This window comes from Lissotriton vulgaris, chromosome 10, assembly GCF_964263255.1.
Source record: "Lissotriton vulgaris chromosome 10, aLisVul1.2, whole genome shotgun sequence".
Classification (NCBI taxonomy): domain Eukaryota; kingdom Metazoa; phylum Chordata; class Amphibia; order Caudata; family Salamandridae; genus Lissotriton; species Lissotriton vulgaris.
Window position 1 is genome coordinate 981,658,415 of NC_141698.1, and position 20,651 is coordinate 981,679,065.

Genomic DNA, 20,651 nt, shown 5'->3' on the forward strand with positions numbered 1-20,651 from the left:
AGCAGATAGCATTTTTAGCGAAAGAACAGCATTGTCTGGCCAATCATTAAACAATTTAAATATCACTGTAACATCCCATAAAGAGGTATACTTAGCCAACGGAGGTTTCGCACAACGGACACCCTTGAGTAGACGACAAATCATAGGGTGAGCACCAACTGGTTTACCATCGATTTGGGAATGGTATAGGGAGATGGCAGAGCGATAGAGATTGATGGTGCGGTAAGCCTTACCGGCACTGGCTTGTGAACCAAGGAAATTAATTATGAAATTCAGAGAGGCTGAAATGGGATCGAGGTCCCTTTCCAAACACCAGCTTGTCCAAAGAGACCAGGCGGATCTGTATGCTTTGGATGTTCCCGGAGCCCAAGCCTGGTTGATGAAGATCGAAGCCTCTTGTGAAATGAGGACGTCAGAAGGGGAAGGCCGGAAACTTTCCAGGCCGAGAGTTGCAGGGAGGAGTCGAGAATGAGACTGTGTTGTTCGCCCTGAGGATTGAGAAGTAGGTCCCCGAAAGAGGGAAGAAGGACCGGGAAGTCCACTGCCATCTCGAGAAGAGTCGGAAACCAAACCTGGGCTTGCCAGAAGGGGGCAATTAGAACCAGGGACGAGGACTGGCGGCGAACCTGAGAAAGAACCCTGTTGATCATCAGAAAAGGAGGGAAGGCATAATGAAGATGACGAGACCAATCCTGCAGGAAAGCGTCTGTCGCCAAAGCCAGGGGATCCGGGCGCCAACTGTAGAACCGGGGCAATTGGGAATTGAGACGGGAAGCAAAAAGATCGATAGAGAAAGGGCCCCAAAGATGGGAAAGAGAGAGGAAAACGGATGGACAAAGCTTCCAATCGCTGGAATCTCGAAGAAATCTCGAGTGCCAATCCGCCACGCTGTTGAGATCTCCAGGGAGATACTCGGCAGTCAGAGAGAGATGATGGGCGAGGCAAAATTCCCATAGACTCTTTGCCAAGTCCGCCAGGGGTTTGGACCGTGTTCCGCCAAGATGGTTGATGTAGCGGATCGCAGAAACATTGTCCATGCGGAGGAGAATAGAACAGTGAATCCTGTTTTTGGAAAGGCTTTTGATCGCAAAGGAACCTGCAAGCATCTCTAAACAGTTGATGTGCAACTTTGACTCCTCTGCGGACCATGAACCTCCAGTCGAGATTGGTCCACACCGGGCGCCCCAGCCCGACAGGCTTGCATCTGATTCTAAGACTAGATCTGGGGCCGTGGCGAAGATAGTGCGCCCGTTCCACGCATCTAAATGGTCTATCCACCATTGAAGCTCGGTGCTGGACTCGGGGTCTAGTGTCACGAGATCTGAATATGCAAGGCCTTGACGAAGGTGACGGATTTTGAGGCGCTGAAGAGCACGATAATGGAGAGGGCCCGGAAAGATGGCCTGAATGGAAGAGGAGAGAAGGCCGACAATCCGTGCAAGAGATCGGAGGGACAAAAGAGAGGACTGAAGAACAGATAGGATCTCCGCTTTGATCTTGGAAACCTTGGAAAGGGGGAGGCGAAGGGACGCTGCAGCAGAGTCCACCAGGAACCCCAAGAACTCCGTGTTCTGGGAAGGAGTCAAAGACGACTTGTCTTTGTTGATGAGAAAACCCAGATCTAGGAGAAGGGACTGAGTCAAAAGAAGGTCGGAGAGGAGAGACTGTTTGTCCGAATTCATGAGAAGGATATCGTCCAGGTAAATAATTAGTCTTATGCCAAGAGATCGAAGATAGGCGACCACTGGTTTCAAAAGCTTTGTGAAGCACCAGGGCGCGGATGATAGGCCAAAGGGAAGAGAGGTGAAACAATAGTTGATACCTGTCCACTGGAATTGAAGAAATTTCCATTGAGAGTGATGGATGGGGACCGTGAGGTATGCGTCCTGAAGATCCAGACGGACCATCCAGTCGTTGGGACGAAGAGTGTCCCTCAAATGTAAAATGGTCTCCATTTTGAAATGGCGGTAAACCACAAACTGATTGAACCATTTCAGATTGATGACCGTGCGGAGCTTCTTGTTTTTCTTTTGAACAAGAAAAATGGAGCTTAGAAAGCCTGAGGAGTCGAAGGGAAAAACTTGAATTGCTCTTTTGAGGAGAAGAGCCTCGATCTCGTTTGAAATTTGAGATGCCATCAGAGTTGAAAAGACGAGAGGGGGGGGAAGAGAAGTTTGGACGGGAGGGGAAAGGAACTCTATCAGGTAGCCTTGTACCGTGTTTAAGACCCACGGATCTGAACTGAGGGTGCACCATTTTTGAAGAAACAGTTTTAAGCGACCCCCCACAGGAGGGGAAGAAGAAAGGCTTACCTTGTTGGTTGGAGTTTTGACGATAGTTTCGTTGACCTTTGCCTCTGAAGCCACGGCCACGTTGGGGATAGAATTGAGGCTTGTAGTCCTGGTTGTTGTTGGACGAACCTCTGGAGCCTTGGTTGTAGGGACGGCCGGAAGAGCGACCCCTGCCTCTGCCGGCCCGTCCAAAAACCCGAGGGGCGAAGACCTTCTTTACTGTTTGCTGGGCTTTGTCCAAAGAAGCAAAAGTAGAAACAAATCTACTAAGGTCACGAACCAGAGATTCTCCAAAGAGGAGACCATTCGCCTTGGGGCCAGGATCCATGGGAGCCAGATTTGAAAGTTTAGGATCCAATTTGATTAAGAGACCTTTACGGCGTTCATGAGTGATTGCGGAGTTAGCATTTCCTAGAAGGCAGAAGGCGCGTTGAGCCCACATGGAGACGTCTTCTGCAGAAAGTTCAGAACCCTCTAAGCGGGCAGCTTCCGCTAAATCAAAGATACGGGCGAGGGGGCCCACAATATCCAATAGTTTGTCTTGGCAAGTGGTCCAAGCTTTATCCACCCCTCTGCGGGGGTCCTTGCCGAACTTGGAGAAGAAAGTGAGGAGAGGTTGGTCGATGGAAGGGACCATCGTAATTTTGTCTGGAAGAGAAGGCTTAGGACATTCAGATTTAAGCCTGGCTCTTACCGGTGCTTCCAAAGGGAGACGCAGCCTGGCAGAGATATATTCTCCCACATGGTGAGAAGGGAACCATTCGGTAGAATTAGGGTGACGAATAGTGGAGGGATCAAACATGGGAAAACCCTCAGAGTCAAAAACAGGCTCAAAAGAAAAAGAATCCAATTTGGCAGATTTAGCAGGGGGGGGGAAGGGTCAGTAGTATCAAACAGGTCAATCAATTGGTCAGCGTCATCGAAATTAGCATCATCATCATCGTCATCTGTGTCCAATATAGTGGAAATTACCAATTTTCTCCTAGGAGACTCTGCATGTTTCTCTTTTTGTTTGCGTTTACCCTCGGAGCCAACAAACCCCTCCTTAGAAGGATGCCTGGGAGGAACAGAGTCCTCAGTCAAGTGCGAGGAAGACTCGCTAATCAAAGACGCTTTTTTAGGGGCACGAGATTGAGCAGAGAATTCCACTTTTTTCTTTCTGCTTTCCCCCGCAGACTGGGCCAACATTTTGGACATGATGCTTAACATTGAATTTTCCATGTTTTTTGACATTCTCTTCATAGAGACTTCCACAGCTGTTTCCACTGAATTATTAATGAATTTATTTAAATCCCTTTTAAAAGTATGAGATTCCTGGGAAGGGACTTCCTCTGAGGAACTATCACGTTCCATAATTAGGCTGTCAAGAGAGCCAAAAATATCACCCAGGAGGTAGGCGAGGGTTAATAGACAGAGCGGGGGCGTGTACAAACGGTGGGCTGGGCAGAGCGTGAAGCGACGTCTTCACACGGAGCTTCGAAGGCACAGAGGCTGGAGCACAGGGCGGAGCAGCAGTCACACGCAGGACGGTGACCGGAGAGAGAGAGAAACCCTGAAAGAGGTTAGAAAGGCGCGCGAAGACGCGCGCGGTAAGACGCTACCAAGAGCGTCTGAAAACGGGGGGGAGAGGGGGGGGAGAGAAACGAAGCGCCGGAGCTTCGAGTAGCCACGCGCGAATAGCGCAAAAGTACTAGCGCGAGGGCGCGCTGAACAGGCACAATGCAAATATATCACAAGCGGTCATAATAAATGTAAAACAAAGCATAAAAGTACTGAGAGCAAAGATAAAGGCACTTATCTGACTGCGAGCAGCAAGAAAAGAGGAAGCTGCGCAGTCAGTTAGGGTCTTTATCTGATAGGTTCATTGTGATTGGCTAATGTATTCTCACGTTTTTTCAGTCCCATGGCCCAGTTTGTCCCCTGGCCCTCTGGGAACTGTAGTCTTTTACTTATCTTGGCTGCTGTGTGTAATTAAAGCAAGATAAGAAAGCATAATAGGAGCCTCCGGTCTTGCCATAAAATTGGGGATGTTCAGAATTGAATGGTGACTACTCTAGGAACACCCACTATTATAGAGAGATAAAATATTTTGTTTCAATCTAATTTTTGCTTCTTTGTTCTGTCAACCAATCAGCTTCCTATGCGCCACGAAACACATTGACTCTGCATCTTCTCAGGAACTCAATATCCTCCAGATAGAAGTTTTAAAGACTGCAACTAAGTTTTAGCATGTCTTAAGTTTCCCATGATTCATCCCCCCATTCAAGTCTACATTCCTGCTTGTGAAATGTCATTCCAAACCTTCTAAATAAAGAGTCTATAAATTTGCTAACAGGGGCAGATTATGAAGTTGAAACATCTGTATAAACGAGAAGAAAACATTTTGGCACTGAAACTATTCATTGAAAGAATTAGTCAAAAAGGCCAGGATTCAATGGAATGCTAAATTTACAGTTCCTCAGCTCTGTTAATGTTAATATGGGAGCATCTCAGTATTTTAAGGCTAGCACATTTAAGTATGATTGCCTGGGGCAATTTTGCATGAAAGTTTATGTTTTAAGCAGCGACGGCTCGTGGAGGGAGTTACGGTGGGGCAGGAGGCTGGGGAGGGGGAGGGGCAGGGCGGAGGTTGCTAAAAACCGGCATATGGATAATTGCAGGTAAGTAAACAATTTAATTAATAAAACGAATTTCGTAGCTCGCACTGCATTGCATTTTGCGATGCAAGGCGCACTACGAAATTCGTTTTATTAATTAAATTGTTTACTTACCTGCAATTATCCATATGCCGGTTTTTAGCAACCTCCGCCCTGCCCCTCCCCCTCCCCACCCTCCTGCCCCACCGTAACTCCCTCCACGAGCCGTCGCTGGTTTTAAGACTCATTGGATTTGCACATTAATTAACATTATTTCTCGATATTTATGAATGCTTTCCCACTGCTCAACTGTTCACTCTAGGAAAAAGGACTCTTGTAGCTTTTTATGGCCATGTTGCCACACAGAAGGTTAGTCAACTTACACTTGGAATCCACATTTTAGTCATTTGTGCTCTATTTATTTCTATGTAAAACAGCATATCAGGGCTACTTTTGTGTCTATTTCAGAGTTAAGTGTCATGTCTGTATTTTGTCTGGCTTTACCATAATTAATCCGAGCAATCACATCATATGTTTCTTCCATCATGATCTCAAGTGGAGTAAAAGATGTTAATCTTTTATGGTGCAATCTGTTCAATGACCCACTTTTCTATGACCCTTGGCATGACCCCCTCGAATGAATAAAGGCTTTTAAAGTGATCTTCCCATACCTGTGGCTCTTTGTGATAGTCTAACCTTTAAGTAGTTTAGTGATCGCCATGTACAACAACATGCCAAAATGTTTGTTATCCTGGAACAACTCTTCTCCTGTTGTAGAGCGTGGTAGCGGCAACAACACCAGGACACACTGCAGTGATATTTTTGTCAAGCCGCTCCAGTAGTCACATTTATGTTACAGGGGGTGCGACATAGAGAACCCCCTTAAACCAGATGTGTTGCTGCAGCTGAAATTGCTCCACCTAGATCCTTCACACAATTACAGCAACTGTTCCATGACACCTTCATGTGTGCAAGACTATGCATGCTTGGCTAACACTTCCTCCCCCACACGCTTCCCTGCCGTGTGCTTTGAGTGTACAGGGTGAGACACAAGTGGCAAGCCTGAATTTCCCCTGTTAACATAAGTGGGATATCAGTAAGCTTCCAATTTAACAGTTGTCAAAGCAAATGTGATTTAAAAACTGACACAGTCGCTTATCCAACTAAATGGATTGATAGTATTTCTTCTTTATAAAATGTTGCCACTCAGTGTAAACTCAGTATAAATTCAGTAAAAATGCAACACACTGTTGATACTAAGGCGAATAAAATGTGAATGAAATGATAATGCAAGGGAGAACACATGTACCACACGCTGAACATCACTGAAGAGAAACAAAATTGGCCAATAACTGTTACAGTGCCTTAACTAAGTGTTTTTTCCTCCAGATTCACGCTTATCACCAGTCTAATGAAGCTCACAAACACCAACATACATGTGAGATAATTCAATACGTTTATCCCATTATAACGCTCCATCCACATCTCCATCAACACCCAGGACTGACTCCTCAGCATCACATGAACCCTTTAACATTCTTGTCCTGCAACACATTAATGCAGGCAGAGCATTCTGCTCTGCTCCAGTTGCCACACTATTGTTTCCGCTCTGAGAACAACATTTCACATATCATCAAGGCACCGCTGATAGGTCAGTTACATGTAGGCTAGTGCTAATTACTTTTCCTGCATATTTATAAAAATCCAACTTTTCCACTGAATGGGGTTTTCTTGTGACCAAAAATGTTTATTATTTTTACTTTAGGTAATAACAATACCAAGAGACAATCCCCCACAAGGGGAGCCAATTATTAAAAAAGAGAAAACAAGGACATGCATAATAGAATGAGATTTTTAATAAATACTGAAAACACAGGGCTCGACGGCAGTATCACAGTGTGCAGAGTTCAAAACCCAACAGCATCAGTGCCAAAAAAATGGGGCGACCTATGCAAAAAGGGACATTTTCTTACAGTACTCTCTTGCACTATAAGGAACTAAGGGGCATATTACCAAGCAATAGCGATAATTATCGCTATTGCTTGGTTAGAGACAAAAATTTACCGCAGCGCTGCGGCGATTTTTACCGCAAATAAACCTTGGTATTACCAAGGTTTAACGCAAATGCGGTAAAAATCGCCGCAAAGCATGAATATCGCTGAAAAGTCAGCGATATTCATGCATTAGAGAGCTAATGCTCTTAGCCATGTTATCCACCTCCCATTGGATAACATGGCTAAGAACTGCTCTGGGCAGGTGTTAGCTTTTGGAGATATTCCCGCTTAGCGCGAATATCTCCAAAAGTTGGTAATAGGAGATAGCGATGTTAGCGACTGTTTTCAGTCTCTAACATCTTGGCACGCCCACTTTGCATCTCATTAGTGATAAATATCACTGACATGCAAAGTGGGGCCCAAGATGGTCGCTATCTCCTACTATCTGTCGCTAACTGGTGTTAGCAGCAGCTAGGTAATAGGGAGATAATTTTATCTCCGTTTTCTTGGCTTTTAAAGCCAAAAAAGCGGAGATAAACCCCCTTGATAATATGCCCCGTAATTGTATGAGGATGCGTTCTTTCTGAGAGGGCAGAAGACATTGACTCACAGTGAAGTTAGAGAATAGCTGGAGTGAGCTGACCCATTAACCCCACTGTATGCCGTAGTGGGCATAACAAAAGTCAATAACTGACCAGTGAAAGTAGAATGCTGGCTCAAACACCCTTTAACGAAGTACAGTGAAATTTAAAGGTCTTGGCTAAAGTCAGTCCTAAAAATCTAATAAATACTTATTTATCAAAAATATTTTATTCAATGCCACAGAACAACTCAATAATGCTTATTTTATTTTCTTAATGAAAGTTGCCTCCTAACTACCTGCATCTAAAAGCAAGGATATATTAAACTTAAAGTGAGTTTCTCTGAAATACTACTAACTGAATATTAAAAAGTATTAATATTTAGTCAGGTTCATGTTCGGATAAAAGTTTTGATTCATTCATTAAGGAGAAAGCTGATGTCCTAGGACTACCCCAACAAATGAGAAAAGGTGGATTTATTGCTATTCGCAGAAAGGTGCTATTTAGAGGGCATTGCTTATGATATGTCAATGTTATACTGATTTGTTCTCCATGTGTCAGTAATACAGTTTTCTAGAGAATAAAAAGTATGGAATTAATTGTTTTAGACTCAGAAATAAAACTATTCCGTAAAAGATGTAAGACACTTGATCGGGCAGTTCACATATAATTCAAGAATACAGCTATCTTGAATTGGGCCTACACTAATTAATGCTGAAATGTTCTTTATTAGATGAATGCTGATAGAAACAGTGAGAGAGGGGAGAACAAAAGAGAGAAAATGCAAATGAAAGAGAATGATGCAGTGGGAAAGGAGGAGTGAAAAAGCGATCAAGGGCGATAGCGAGCAAGAGGGGTGCACAATGTGAAATAGAGAAGGAAAGAGTGATTCAGTAAGAATGTAAGATAAAGGCATATAGCTATATATTAGTATATAAATGTATGTATAATGAGAGAGAAAGAATGTGAAATAAGAAAAGGATAGAAAATGGAAAAGATGGATAAACAGATAAAGATGGGGAGAGGAGAGGACCAAACTATTTTTTGGTGGGGAAAACAAGATAGATAATGATATAAAGATTAAGAGAGAGTGCATAATTAAGATAGGTAGGGATGGTTAAACAGAGAAAAATATACTAAGAGGGGGACATAAATAAGGGTACTGTATGCTTTTGTGAGACAGAGAGAGAAAAAAAGAGAAAGAAAAGGTGATAGAGGTAAAGAGGCAGAGTAAGAGAGAGAGAAAGAGGGAAAGAAAATGAGAGAAAGGAACAGAGAGAAAGAGAGACATGGAGAGAGAGAGAAAGTCAGAAAGGTAGAGGGATGGGTGCTGTGAGAAAGGGAGGTGGAAATAGCAATTGTTGGAGGAATTGAGAGAAAACAATAAATATATATGTCAGTGTCATTATGCTTAAGTCGGATTCCATAGGAAAAGCATTTTTGCTTTCTTAATAACTTTTGGGACTTTTGAAGAATCAGCGTTAAACTTTCCTAAAAACTTAATTTAGTATAGGTCCTTCATGTCAAGTTTTGGAAATGTTCTTTCAACTTAAAAGGAGCTCCTAAAAAGGTGATTTTCCATTTGAATTGCGATATGGTTCTTTGCTCTTCGATACAGAAAAAACATGGTTAAAAGCTAGAGCTATCTGAACCATTATTGTGCATACATCCCTCAAACCCAGGATTGCAGACCATTTGTGGATATCCATTTAAAAATAAAGGTCCCTACTTACAAAGATGCTTTTAGCCCCTACTTGCTCATTTCAAGTCAGTAGCACCAAAGTTTGCTCTGTGAACCTGTTAAAACATGGTCCACGACTAAAATACCCAGCCAATCCAAAGGCTCTTAATTTTTTAAAGCTGTGGTCAATGGGGTTGACAACAAATACAATGCTCATCACCTCACTACATTAATACTGGTAAATAACAACACTTAAATGGAAAAGACATAGTTAAACCAATAAATAATACATTTTTCATAGCCATCGCTTTCTAAATGGTAATTGATACGTAATTTAATATGTAAATGTATTTATGGCACTTGTAACTGCATATGTCTTATTAAGGGTTTAGGTAAAAGCATTGCAGGTGGTTTGCATGGCTTTTGTCCGAGTAATAGAATTTGGTCCTAACCATACTTTGCAAATTTCTGTGGATTTTCGTTTTTAATTTGAAAACTGCAGTTTTACTGTGTTGTCTGTGAAGGGGAGAGAAAGAAAGCAGGCCACTAAGAGTTACTTTGTGTGATATACAGAGAAAAGGAAATATATAAGAGAAAGGTTACGAGAGAGAAAACGTGTGATAAAGCTAAATGGAGGATGCGTGTGTATGTGAAAGAGAGCGACAGAGTGAAAAAAAAGGGAAGGAAAGATAGCACATGTTTTGGAGACAAGGAGAAAGAAATACAGAACAAGAAAAAAAGCCATAAAGATAGAGAGTAAGCGACAGAGAGAAAGTGAAAAAAGAAGAGAAAGAAAAAAGAAAGGAAGTGAAAGAGAGAGTGAGCAGCAATATATTCAGGTTCCAAAATGTAGCTTGATGCTCTAACTCTGTGAAGCCTGTTTTGTTTCTACTGGTGTAAAACTGTGTCCTTATCAGAATGTGACAGGAATATGCAGAGGCAACAGGGGGTACTCTCAGGGGGTGGCAGGAAAGCTGATTAAATAGTCTTTGCATGCATAAACATGAGAGAGCACTGGCAATCCACCCTGGAGGTGGGTAGTGAAGTGCAAGCTGGCTTTACTTAAAAGGTTCCCTGCTTGTCTCCCCTTTGAAGACTCATGCAGATCAGGTGTTAAATTGCCTATTGTGGAGCTAGTCTGGTGTGTGCATGTACCAAACACGTACAGGAAATGCAATGCGACCAGTGACAATAGTTGTGCTGCTGTATTCCCTGTTTGCTCGAAGAGTCTATTTAAAATATTACTATCTAGTCCCTCTCGCATGCTCATAGCCCTGTTTGCCTATTATTTCAGACAGTCAGTCTCAGAGTGTGTCGAAGTCTAGTGCTGCGCCGCTGCTGTCAATCACATTTGAAATCACAGGTAGGTGAATCAGAGCATCCTCCTGACATTTCAGCTGCCATTGGGTAGCACTGAAATGCCCCTCCCAGAGAAAACTGTGAGCAGTAGACCTAAAAGTAGTCGTTCTGTGCTGTGCATCCTGTGTATAGCTCATACTCTTGATTTTAAAAAGTATTACAAAAAGCCTGTCCTTGCCACATGAGTTGCATAATGTGTACCTTCTACAGAATGCGGGTCCGATTCACAAAGGTTTACTCTATACTTGTAAACTGAGCAGTGCATACTTTACGCCCATGCTTATGCACAATTCAATTATTTCTTAGTATTCACAGAAATTCCCTACTAATTCATGCATAATATATACATGTTGTACTGTGTGTGCATTTCTGTTTGGTGTTCACAAACCTTAACCTTCCTGCTAGTTTCCTAAACACCTAGGGTTAGGAAACTTGTGGAATCATGTTTTCTTTTTCCAATGTGTGTTTTCTTTTTTTGGTACTTTTTTGTTTGTTTTTTTGTTTACACCTGGCAGTCCTTCAAACACTTCTTTCAGAAGACTGATACACTTTCCTACAATTTCGGCAATATTTGAGCCAAATCAATTTGAGGGTCATTTAGTTACCCACATATGTTTGGGAAGTGCATTTTTCTCTGGATATTTCAAAACTCAAAAGCTTAAAGCTTTCTAGTTGTTCACCTAGTTTGCATCGAATTGTTCTTTTCATCACCCTGACACTCCTCTGAGTGCACCTTTATTAAAAAGGTACAAGTTTGTGTGTGTGTGTGTGTGTGGTGTACCGATTATTAAGAGTAGCATTCATTATACCCACTTCAGTACTCTTAACACATGTACATTACATGAGTAATGTATGATGCAAACATGGTGTTTTTTCCTAGTCTAAGTCTAGCTTTTCATTACCTTTCTGAATTGGACCCAAAATACAGCATTACACTTTAAATTTCCGTGATTTGGTTGTTAAAATTGTCTATTTTTGTTTGAAGTCTCATGTGGTGTAATTTTCGGCATGGTTCCATCATTCATGCTTTTCAGAATTTTTAGAGAGCTAGAAATACAAACATGTAGGCAAGTGGTAATCCATTGGCTGGGTGGCTCCTCTAGACCTCTCATATAACAGTGAGTAAAATTCATAAAAGCAAACATGAAAGCCCTGGAACAATCACATTAGGGCACCAGCACCTAAAACAAAGAACTACAACTGGGAAGCACAACCAGAAGATTATCACATGAATAAAGCAACATTATTGTCTTTGTATAAAGCATCTACACTTTAACCCAGGGTTCGTAAGTACAAAGGAAGAACAATAATTAGTCTGAGCAAAAGAACTGAAAGTCATTCAATAGAAATTAGTGCTGTAAAAGCTAACAAAAGAACAAACATAGCGCACTTTAAACCAAGGGACAACGTGAAGGAAGACATTCGAATTAAAATATACTTCAGCACAATAGCACTTTAAACATTAGCTATTGCACTTTAAGTAACGGGACCTACAAAGACCTGAGGAAATGGTTACGCTCTGAGTAGCACGTTTTTAAAGCACAATCATTCGAGTCAAGGCCTCACAAGAACTGCATTAATGACATTTTTATATTCGTTTTAAATTGGAGTTTTTAGGTTTACTTTAAAAGACTGGTCAGGAACCGACACTTAAATCAAATTGTATGAAATGTGAGGAATGAATGATTGTGTACTGGTTTTTATTGACTAAATACATAAATAAATAAATAAATACATACATACAAAAATCATGCTTTTCAGAGATTGAAAGGAAACCCTCGGAATTCATCCATCTCGTTAATAAATCAATGTATATGGAACACAAACATGACCTTTCTCATTTCTGATAATGTGTTAACTGTTTAATTAACAGAGAGTACTGCAATTAGTTTGGCTTTAGGTCTGATTAATAGGAATTCTGTGTCTGGAAAACCCTCGGCATCCTGGAGTATTTGGCTAATCATCAAATAGAAGGGTGTGTGGCGATGGGGAATTGTTCACAATATTAATTGTGCAGCATCACTATTGTGCCTTTTATATGCAGAAGTCTTCACCCCCTTACAATTATACTAGTTGTTAAACTAACGACTACATTACATTTTTTACTGCTAAAGGGGACATTTTGCATGGTTAAGAGTGAACACAGAATGGAAAACAATGCAGGGGAATAAAGACAAAAAGATAAAGACAAAAAAAGCCTAATTTGAGGCAGAATTAATTTAACAAATCATGCTCCTCCCCCCGCCCCATCACCCCACTGGAACGTGGAATCTGTTCAAAGAAGTAGCCGTAACCTTAAAAGGATATCTTTAGCACTAGATAGAAATCACTGCCTTTGTTGCAGCAAAGGTACAGTTGAAAGGGAAGAGCTCCATATGCGACGAGGAGCTAAGGTGCCAGAGTGAGGGGGAGGGGGCTGTGAACTATTTTTTGTGCTTTGATGGGGATGAAAGAAGATGGAGATTTGAAGGAGAGATGTGTATCTGTTTCCCTGCGCTTGGGCTTATAGCGCATTTAATGGCGACGGGCACGCGCGCGCGCCGGCTGCTGCCAGGAGAGGCACTCCGCGCGGCCTCTGCGTCTCCCTCGCAGAGACGGCTCGTGACGTGCCATTGTTCAATAGGCCTCATTGATTCCTCTCATGAGAGGGGCGCGCATGTGCCAGGCTGATTCAATCTTTGTCGCATAAATTAAAAGTGGTTCCTGAGGGCCTTAATTCCGTAAACCACTGTAACAGCTGTCACGAGATACGAGAGAGGCTTATTTGCTGAGCTCAGCAGCTGGGCAGGCTTCGAAGTTGATCTGTCTGGTCATTAGTCACAGCACTGTATGGGACTGGCAGGGGAAGATACGCCGTGGCAGGCCTAGAAATTACAGCTGGGAGACAGCTGTCATTAAACCGGGGCGCGTGGGTCTTGCCATGTGAAATACTTTCAGATAAGTGTGCAAAAATCAGTGACGTCGAATAATCCACGGCTAGAGCACGAGATGAGAGGTTCCAAATTGCAATCATGAATTGTCAATCAATCTTCAGACCTAAGAATGTCAAATTGGATCGTTTGAAAATGCATCATCCGTCAGAAGGTAAAAATAGTAAATTAGCGTTTCCCCACAGTAGCTTTCAAAACAGAGCCGTGATCGGCAATTGTTATAGTGAATATTGTGAGCATTTAAGCTGAATTCTGTTTGAAAGCGTTGCCTGCTTTTTAGTATTTTTATTGGAGGCAGTTTACAATATATGTATTTTTCATAATAAATGCTTCTTTTTAGTTATACTCTTGTATGCAGTGAAAATATGAAATATCTAAACAACATTACACCAAGACCAGTATTCAAATCCTGACAGGTTTCCAATAAATTGTGGTATTAAAAAAATATTAAAAACATAATATGAAATAGCCAGTGTTAAAGGAAATGTGACAAAAAATAGTTGTGCGATTATGCACCTTTTGACCAATGAAACTCTCCGGAGGATAAAAAAAAATACACATTACACAATTCAAATTTAAATTTGTGGCCCTACATTTTATTTTAGTGCTCACAATTTACAAACGTCGCATGTTTAAATACACAAATAGTTTACCTTAATATCATGTACTTTGCATTTCTGACACACTCCATAGTCTACAAAGCATGCATCCGGTGATTGGCTTAATTTCCATGCCATAGTCCTGTTAGAAGAGATGGGTGCTCACACAACACTCAGTTATGGCTTGACGGATGGCCCATGTTCTGCTACACCTCACAACTTTTGGTTTGAGACGCCGTCTCCATAAATTTTATACAGCTAAGGTGACCAGGATTTCAGTGCTATAAGCTGGGAAACATCCTTTACAACGCAACTTTTACCACGCAGTGCTATTACAATGCAGGTTTTACAACGAAAACTATTACAACGCATTGCGCTGGGGGGGCGCTCTAGGATAGGGAATAGATTTAATTTACTATCCAACACCTTCCTTAGTGTCCACGGGGACTGGAGTTGGAATAGTAAATTAAACTATTCACTACCCAGCACCCCAAAGCGCTATGCGTTTGTTTGGTATGCGTAGTAAAACCTGAGTTGTAACAGCATGCGTGGTAAAAGCATGCGTTGTAACGTCATACAACCCTATAAGCTATGTTCTCTGTGATTCAAGGAGGGTTACCTTTAATTCTGCCACAATTGTAATAACTTTAAGTAGAAATTGCAAAAAGTTGCCTGAAAAGGAATTCTGATCCCGGGAGAGCTAACGTTGGCTTAAAGCAACAAGCAATATGCAGTGTGGTAAAGTATGTGTTGTGCGTTTTAAATACACTGCACCCTGCCCATGTGACTTACGTGTAATCATAATGACGGTTTGGGGCTGGAAAGTCGTTTAACTTGCCAGGTCAAAATTGCAGTTCTGAACTACACCTACAGGCTCTGCAGTGGCAGGGCTGAGCCATGTGTAGAGGGCTAATGAGTCCGTGGCAAAATTAGTGCTACAGGCCCACTAGTATAATTTAATTTACAGGCCTTGGGTACATATAGTACACTTTACTGGTGACTTATGAGCAAATTAAATATGACAATCATGGATAAACCAATGTTACCATGTTTAGAGTACAGAGCATATGCACTTTAGCACTGGTTAACAGTGTTAAAGGGCCCAGATTCCTAAACCCAGCAAAAAAGAAGTCAGCAAAACAGGAGGTCAGGAGACAAAAGTCAGGGGAAACCACTGCAAGGATGTCAGGTTTAACTATCATGTTTTCATTTATTTTGTGTGTTTTCTTTTGTTTGTTTTGTGTTTTATGTACACTTGATAGACCATCAAACACTTCTTTCAGAAGACTGATACACTTTCCACAATTTCGGCTATATTTGAGCCAAATCAACTTGGGGGTCATTTAGGTACCCACGTATTTTTGGGAATTGCATTTTCTCAGTAAATTTCAATACTCAAAAGGTTAAAGCTTTGTAGTTGTTCACCTAGTTTGCATCAAATTGTTCTTTCCTTTACCCTAACACTTCTGTGAGTGCACCTTTGTTCAAAATGTACTAGTGTGTGTGTGTAGTGTACCAATACTTAAGAGGTGCATTCATTATACCCACTTATGTACTCTTAACACATGTTCATTACCTGACTGTTCTCAATGAACCTTGAGTAATGTATGATGCAAACATGGTGTTTTTCGAAGTTTAAGTCTGGCTTTTGAAAACCTTTCTGAATTGGGCCCTGTGTGTTCAACTATGTTCTCCTAACCTAAGTACGGTGTTTCACTTTCAATTTTCATGATTTGATTGTTAATTTGTCTATTTTCATTTCCAGTCTCACGTGGTGTAAATTTAAGTTTGGTTCCATCATTCAATGCTTTTCAGAAATTGAAATGAAATCTTCAGAATTCAGCAATCTTGTTAAAAAATCAATTTATGTAGAAATCCAACATGGCATTGCTGATACTATCTTAACTATATAGCTAAAAGAGGGTCTTGAGTTAGTTTGGCTTTAGGTCTGATTAAGAGTTCTGTGTCCAGTAAAACCTCTGCATCCTGGAGAATTTAGCTAATCAGCAGATAGAAGATTGCAGTCAGCAAAACGCGAACTAATTAGAATGTCAACATCAGAGCGAGTAAAAGGTGACCGAAAGAAGAGCATTTGGGGTGTAAGATTGGAAACATATTCCAGTCCAGTTTGCTCTGTTGTTTCTGTGGGCTCTTGGATACGTTCTTGAGTGGAGATGTCAGTGTGGTTGCAAATGAGAGACATCTGTGGACACTGAAGCACACACCTACTAGACACATCCTGTAGCAATGATTTAAGCTGCTTGGGAAAATAGAGATAATGCTAAATCATTTGGGTAGACAAAAAGAAGAAACAAATGAAGGAGGGGTGTAATAAAAGCCATATGGACAAAGGCAAAGGTGCCATGTTATGTTATGTTACGCAGATTTGTAGAGTGCACTGTCTCCCTGGAGGGTATCCTGGTGCTGAGCAGATGTGAGTCTAGCCTATCTTAGGGCCTAGCATGCCTACTCAATTCAATTTCAATTTTTCAATTTTATGTGATTTGATTCAGACCTTGACTGAGATCAACAAATACAAGGTAAAATTATGATTAGTAAATTAAATTAACAGTTTTAAAACTCTTTCTAAGATGGCAAAATGACGATATGTTTTAGACTGCTTATACAGCGTTTCATTGTATAAGTATATTAAAATTTTGCATTTTACCTTTAAAACAGCTTTAAAAAATAAAAAAAAAACTTATACAGGTTATAACATACAAATTCATCAACTGGAAAATTACACAGCAAGACTAATTAATTTGAGAAACAAGCATTATGCTTTAATTGAATTGGAGTTATATATCATTGTCGAACCTCTACCATACTTGGATTAGGACAAATTAATAAAACGTGGAGCAGATCTTGTCGTCCACCATGGCATAGTTCACATATGCCTTTAGAATTATTTGTACTGTTCCAACTAGCTAAGACTGTTTCTAACGGGAATATACCCTTACGTAAGAGTAGGATACAGCGCCTTACCCCATGTTCTAATTGAAATCCTAGATACGGAGCTTGGGTTTTAAATTCTATATTTTCTGTGAACAATTTGCAATGTTTTAACTGGCTGCAACATTCTTTGTCCTTTTCATAACTGATTCTAGGGACCATATGTTATAAAAAGAGCTTCAGGTGCGCTCGCGACCACACCTGTAACAGTGCTAACGTGCACTGTGAAATCTCAATAGCTTTTTTCAAATTCCTATTAAAAGTATTCCCAGATGATTCTTCTCTAAAAGTTTCCAATTTTAATAAGTGTCTTAATGTATTTGGTTCTGCATGTAGGAGATTATACGCCCACATTATGATGTTAGAGATTACTCGGGCGAAAACTCCCGCTAATGATAACTCAAGGCGAAGAACTTGAACTTGCACCGAATGAGACACGTTTACCAGTTTTCGGAGTACGATGCCCACCTTTTCTTTTATGTCTTGCCATGTTTTAATTTGTATATATTCCATGGCGTATGATAGAATTGGCGGAATTTTCATACCATAGACTTCCAGCATCAGTATAAAATGTCTATTTCCTGTAGAGCGATATAGATGTTTTAAAGCTCCAACATGGGAGTCTGCCATCTGGCTTAAATGTTGGAGGTGGGCTGCATCTTGTAGATTATACGTAAAGATGCGGCCCAGATAGACATACTCTTTTACTGTCTCTATTGGTTTGCCTCCTAATGACCAGACATAAGATAGAGGATTCCTTCTACCACTAAAAGAGAGAGCTTTAGTTTTAGAGATATTTGGCACCAGATAGTTTTCAGTTACATATTGATTTAGTTCATTCAAGTTTCTTTGGAAGCCTATTGGGGTTTGGTCAAATATCACAATATCATCAGCATACATTAAACAGTGTATGTCAATTTGAGATCATTTTGGTGAATAGTTTTTAATTTGGGAGAAGCGCCCTGGTAAATCACTAATATAAATGGAGAATAGTAAAGGAGCTAACATACATCCTTGTTTCAAGACATTCTTCGTGGGGAATAGATTGGTTAGTCCCTTTTCTCCCCCCATTTGTACTCTACACCATGTTGCCGTTTGGAGAGAGATTATTATTGTTAAAAGATCTGTAGGAATCCCCAGATCCTCCAACTTTCTCCATAGAATTGATCTATCTACACTGTCAAATGCAGTTGAAAAGTCTATAAATACACAATGCAGAATTCGAGAATTAGTCCTAACATATTTGTCAAGAACTGTTTGAAACACAGCGATGTTGTCCAATGTTGAATGCTTTGGACGAAACCCAGCCTGAAACATAGGAATCACTTTATTCGAAAAAGCCCAGTCTCTTAAATGTTCCAGGACACAAGCTGCAAAAATCTTGCCAGTAGCATCTAATAGCACTATTTGTCTGTAATTTGCAGGATTTGTTCTTGAGCCTTTTTTCAGGAGAGGGACCACCACACTCCCCCGCCAAGATTCTGGTATTTCCCCACTCTTCAGACAATATTGGAATAGTGGGGCTAAGAATTTTCCCCAGTCGTCTGCATTATTTTGTAGGACTTTGATCGGGATTCTATCCCGGCCCATCACCTCAGAAGACCTAGCAGAGGATATGAAAGCTAATATTTGCGTGGCTGTAATTTTCATTAAACCTGGTCGCCTTGACTCTTCTGTGCTTTTTGCTGTCTGGGAACGGTCTGGTTCTGGTAATTAGGTTTATAAAGCCTGAGAATATGCTTTTCCCAGTCTGTTGATGATACTGGTGTAGCTTGAATTGATTTACGCATCCCCATTTGTTCAGAAATAATTTTTCAGAACATTTGAGTTTTCTTATGTTTTACTGCAAATTGGATATCGATCCAGGCACGATCTCTTAGAGCTTATCTTTTCTCCATTGGTAATGTTTTTTCAATTTCCTGATTTTCCCTTGTCTTATAGCGCAAAAGGATCGAAATTGATTTCTAATCAATTTATTTAGTTCTCGAGAGTTAAAGTCAGCTTGTTTTCCTTTTTGATGTGTTCTACCTTTTATTCGTGTTGATGAATTGGCTGGAAGAGATGTAACAATGGACTGTATTGTAGCTTCAAATCTGTTTATTGGGTTGTCTTCTCTATTTGCAGTTGTTAACAGTATTTGAGAGATTGTATGGTTTATTTTACTAATTGCTATCGAATTCCAATAGATATTTCCTGTTTTATGATTTACACTTGCCTGACCCTCCAGAGAGTGTAGGGACCATGAAGATGTATGCTGTGTAAATACGTCTATTTCTATAAAGTCATGGTCACTTTCATGTGTAGATTGAGTGGAAAATGATTGGACCTTCGAAAACAGATCAAAACTACAAATAATATAATCTATAATTGAAGGCTTATTGGAACCCAGTCTAGTGTATGCCGCCGGTATATCTCCATCAAATCTCCCGTTTAAGATAATACCGTTAATTTTATTGATATATGACAGGAGCATTTTCCCCCTTCTATCTGCTTTTATATTATCCGGAAATACTGGAGTTAGAATAGAGCAGACTTCTTCTTGAGGATGTTTTCCCATGTTGTTAACTAAAACATTAGAAATGTTTCCATTAAAATCCCCAGCCATTATCATCATTGGATATCCCTTTGCTTCTATTATAGATTAAATTTTCTTGAATGCTTTTGTCAAGAGATGATCTTTTGAGGGTCCTGGCGGGAAGTAAACATTAAAAAGTAAGAGATTTGAAAGCGGTTCCAATCTTTCCTTCCGGCACCTAATATTTATACATTGCACATTTGGCAGAGAAAGCTCAATTTCCTCTAGATCCCAATCTATCTCTTCTCTTAGAAGGATTGCTTGGCCGCCTTTTGCGTGGCCTCTTCTAGAGGCCTCTGCTGCCTTGACGAACACGAAGTAATGTTTTTGAGAGAAAGGTACCAAAGACTGTTCTCTATGAACCTTGAGTAATGTATGATGCAAACATGGTGTTTTTCGAAGTTTAAGTCTGGCTTTTGAAAACCTTTCTGAATTGGGCCCTGTGTGGTATGGAATCATAAGGCTGTGACAGTAATGACTTTGGTGGTCATTTCAAGTTTGCTGTTGATGATGATCCTGAGCTTCTTGGCATGTGTGGTGGGGGAGTGTGTTAGTCCTAGCTCTGTTGGCCACTTGGAGCACTCCCACACTGAAGTGCTCTCCCTGAAGATCATGATTTCGGCCTTGTCGGTGTTCAGCTTCAGACAGTTGGTCTTCATTCAGTGGGCGATTTCAGACATGTAGGCATTGAACTTGATCCGTGTACTGGGCATCTTGTCCTTGAGAGAGAGAATGAGCTGTGTTCGTAGGCATAGGAGCTGACGTTAATGTCATGTTAGTGGATGATGCAGGCAGGCTGGAGGGATCATGTATGCGTTGAAGTGGGTCGAGCTGCGGGATGATCCTTGCGGAACTACACAAATGAAGTCCTGGACATCTGAGATGCTCGGTGCCATGCTAACTGACTCAGCCCTTCTTGTCAGGAAAGAGCAGATCCATTGGAGTGCCTATCCTTGCCTTTTATTGGCCGGAGGCATTGGATGAGGATGAGGTGGGGGAACCGTCTCAACTGCTGAAGACAGGTCCAGGTCAATGAGGTCCGCTGTGCCTCCT

The 20,651-nt window shown here is 41.0% G+C and overlaps 1 protein-coding gene and 1 pseudogene across 1 annotated transcript in view; one reads left to right on the plus strand and one right to left on the minus strand.

Annotated features, from left to right (window-relative positions):
• Positions 1-20,651, plus strand: part of THSD7A (thrombospondin type 1 domain containing 7A) — a 959,544-nt gene that overhangs the window by 501,170 nt on the left and 437,723 nt on the right. Inside the window, exon 5 of the mRNA XM_086941983.1 lies at positions 10,478-10,546. Coding sequence (XP_086798109.1) covers positions 10,478-10,546 — 69 coding nt within the window. The remainder of the gene's footprint in view (positions 1-10,477; positions 10,547-20,651) is intronic.
• Positions 1,313-3,548, minus strand: LOC147689106 (uncharacterized; annotated as a pseudogene).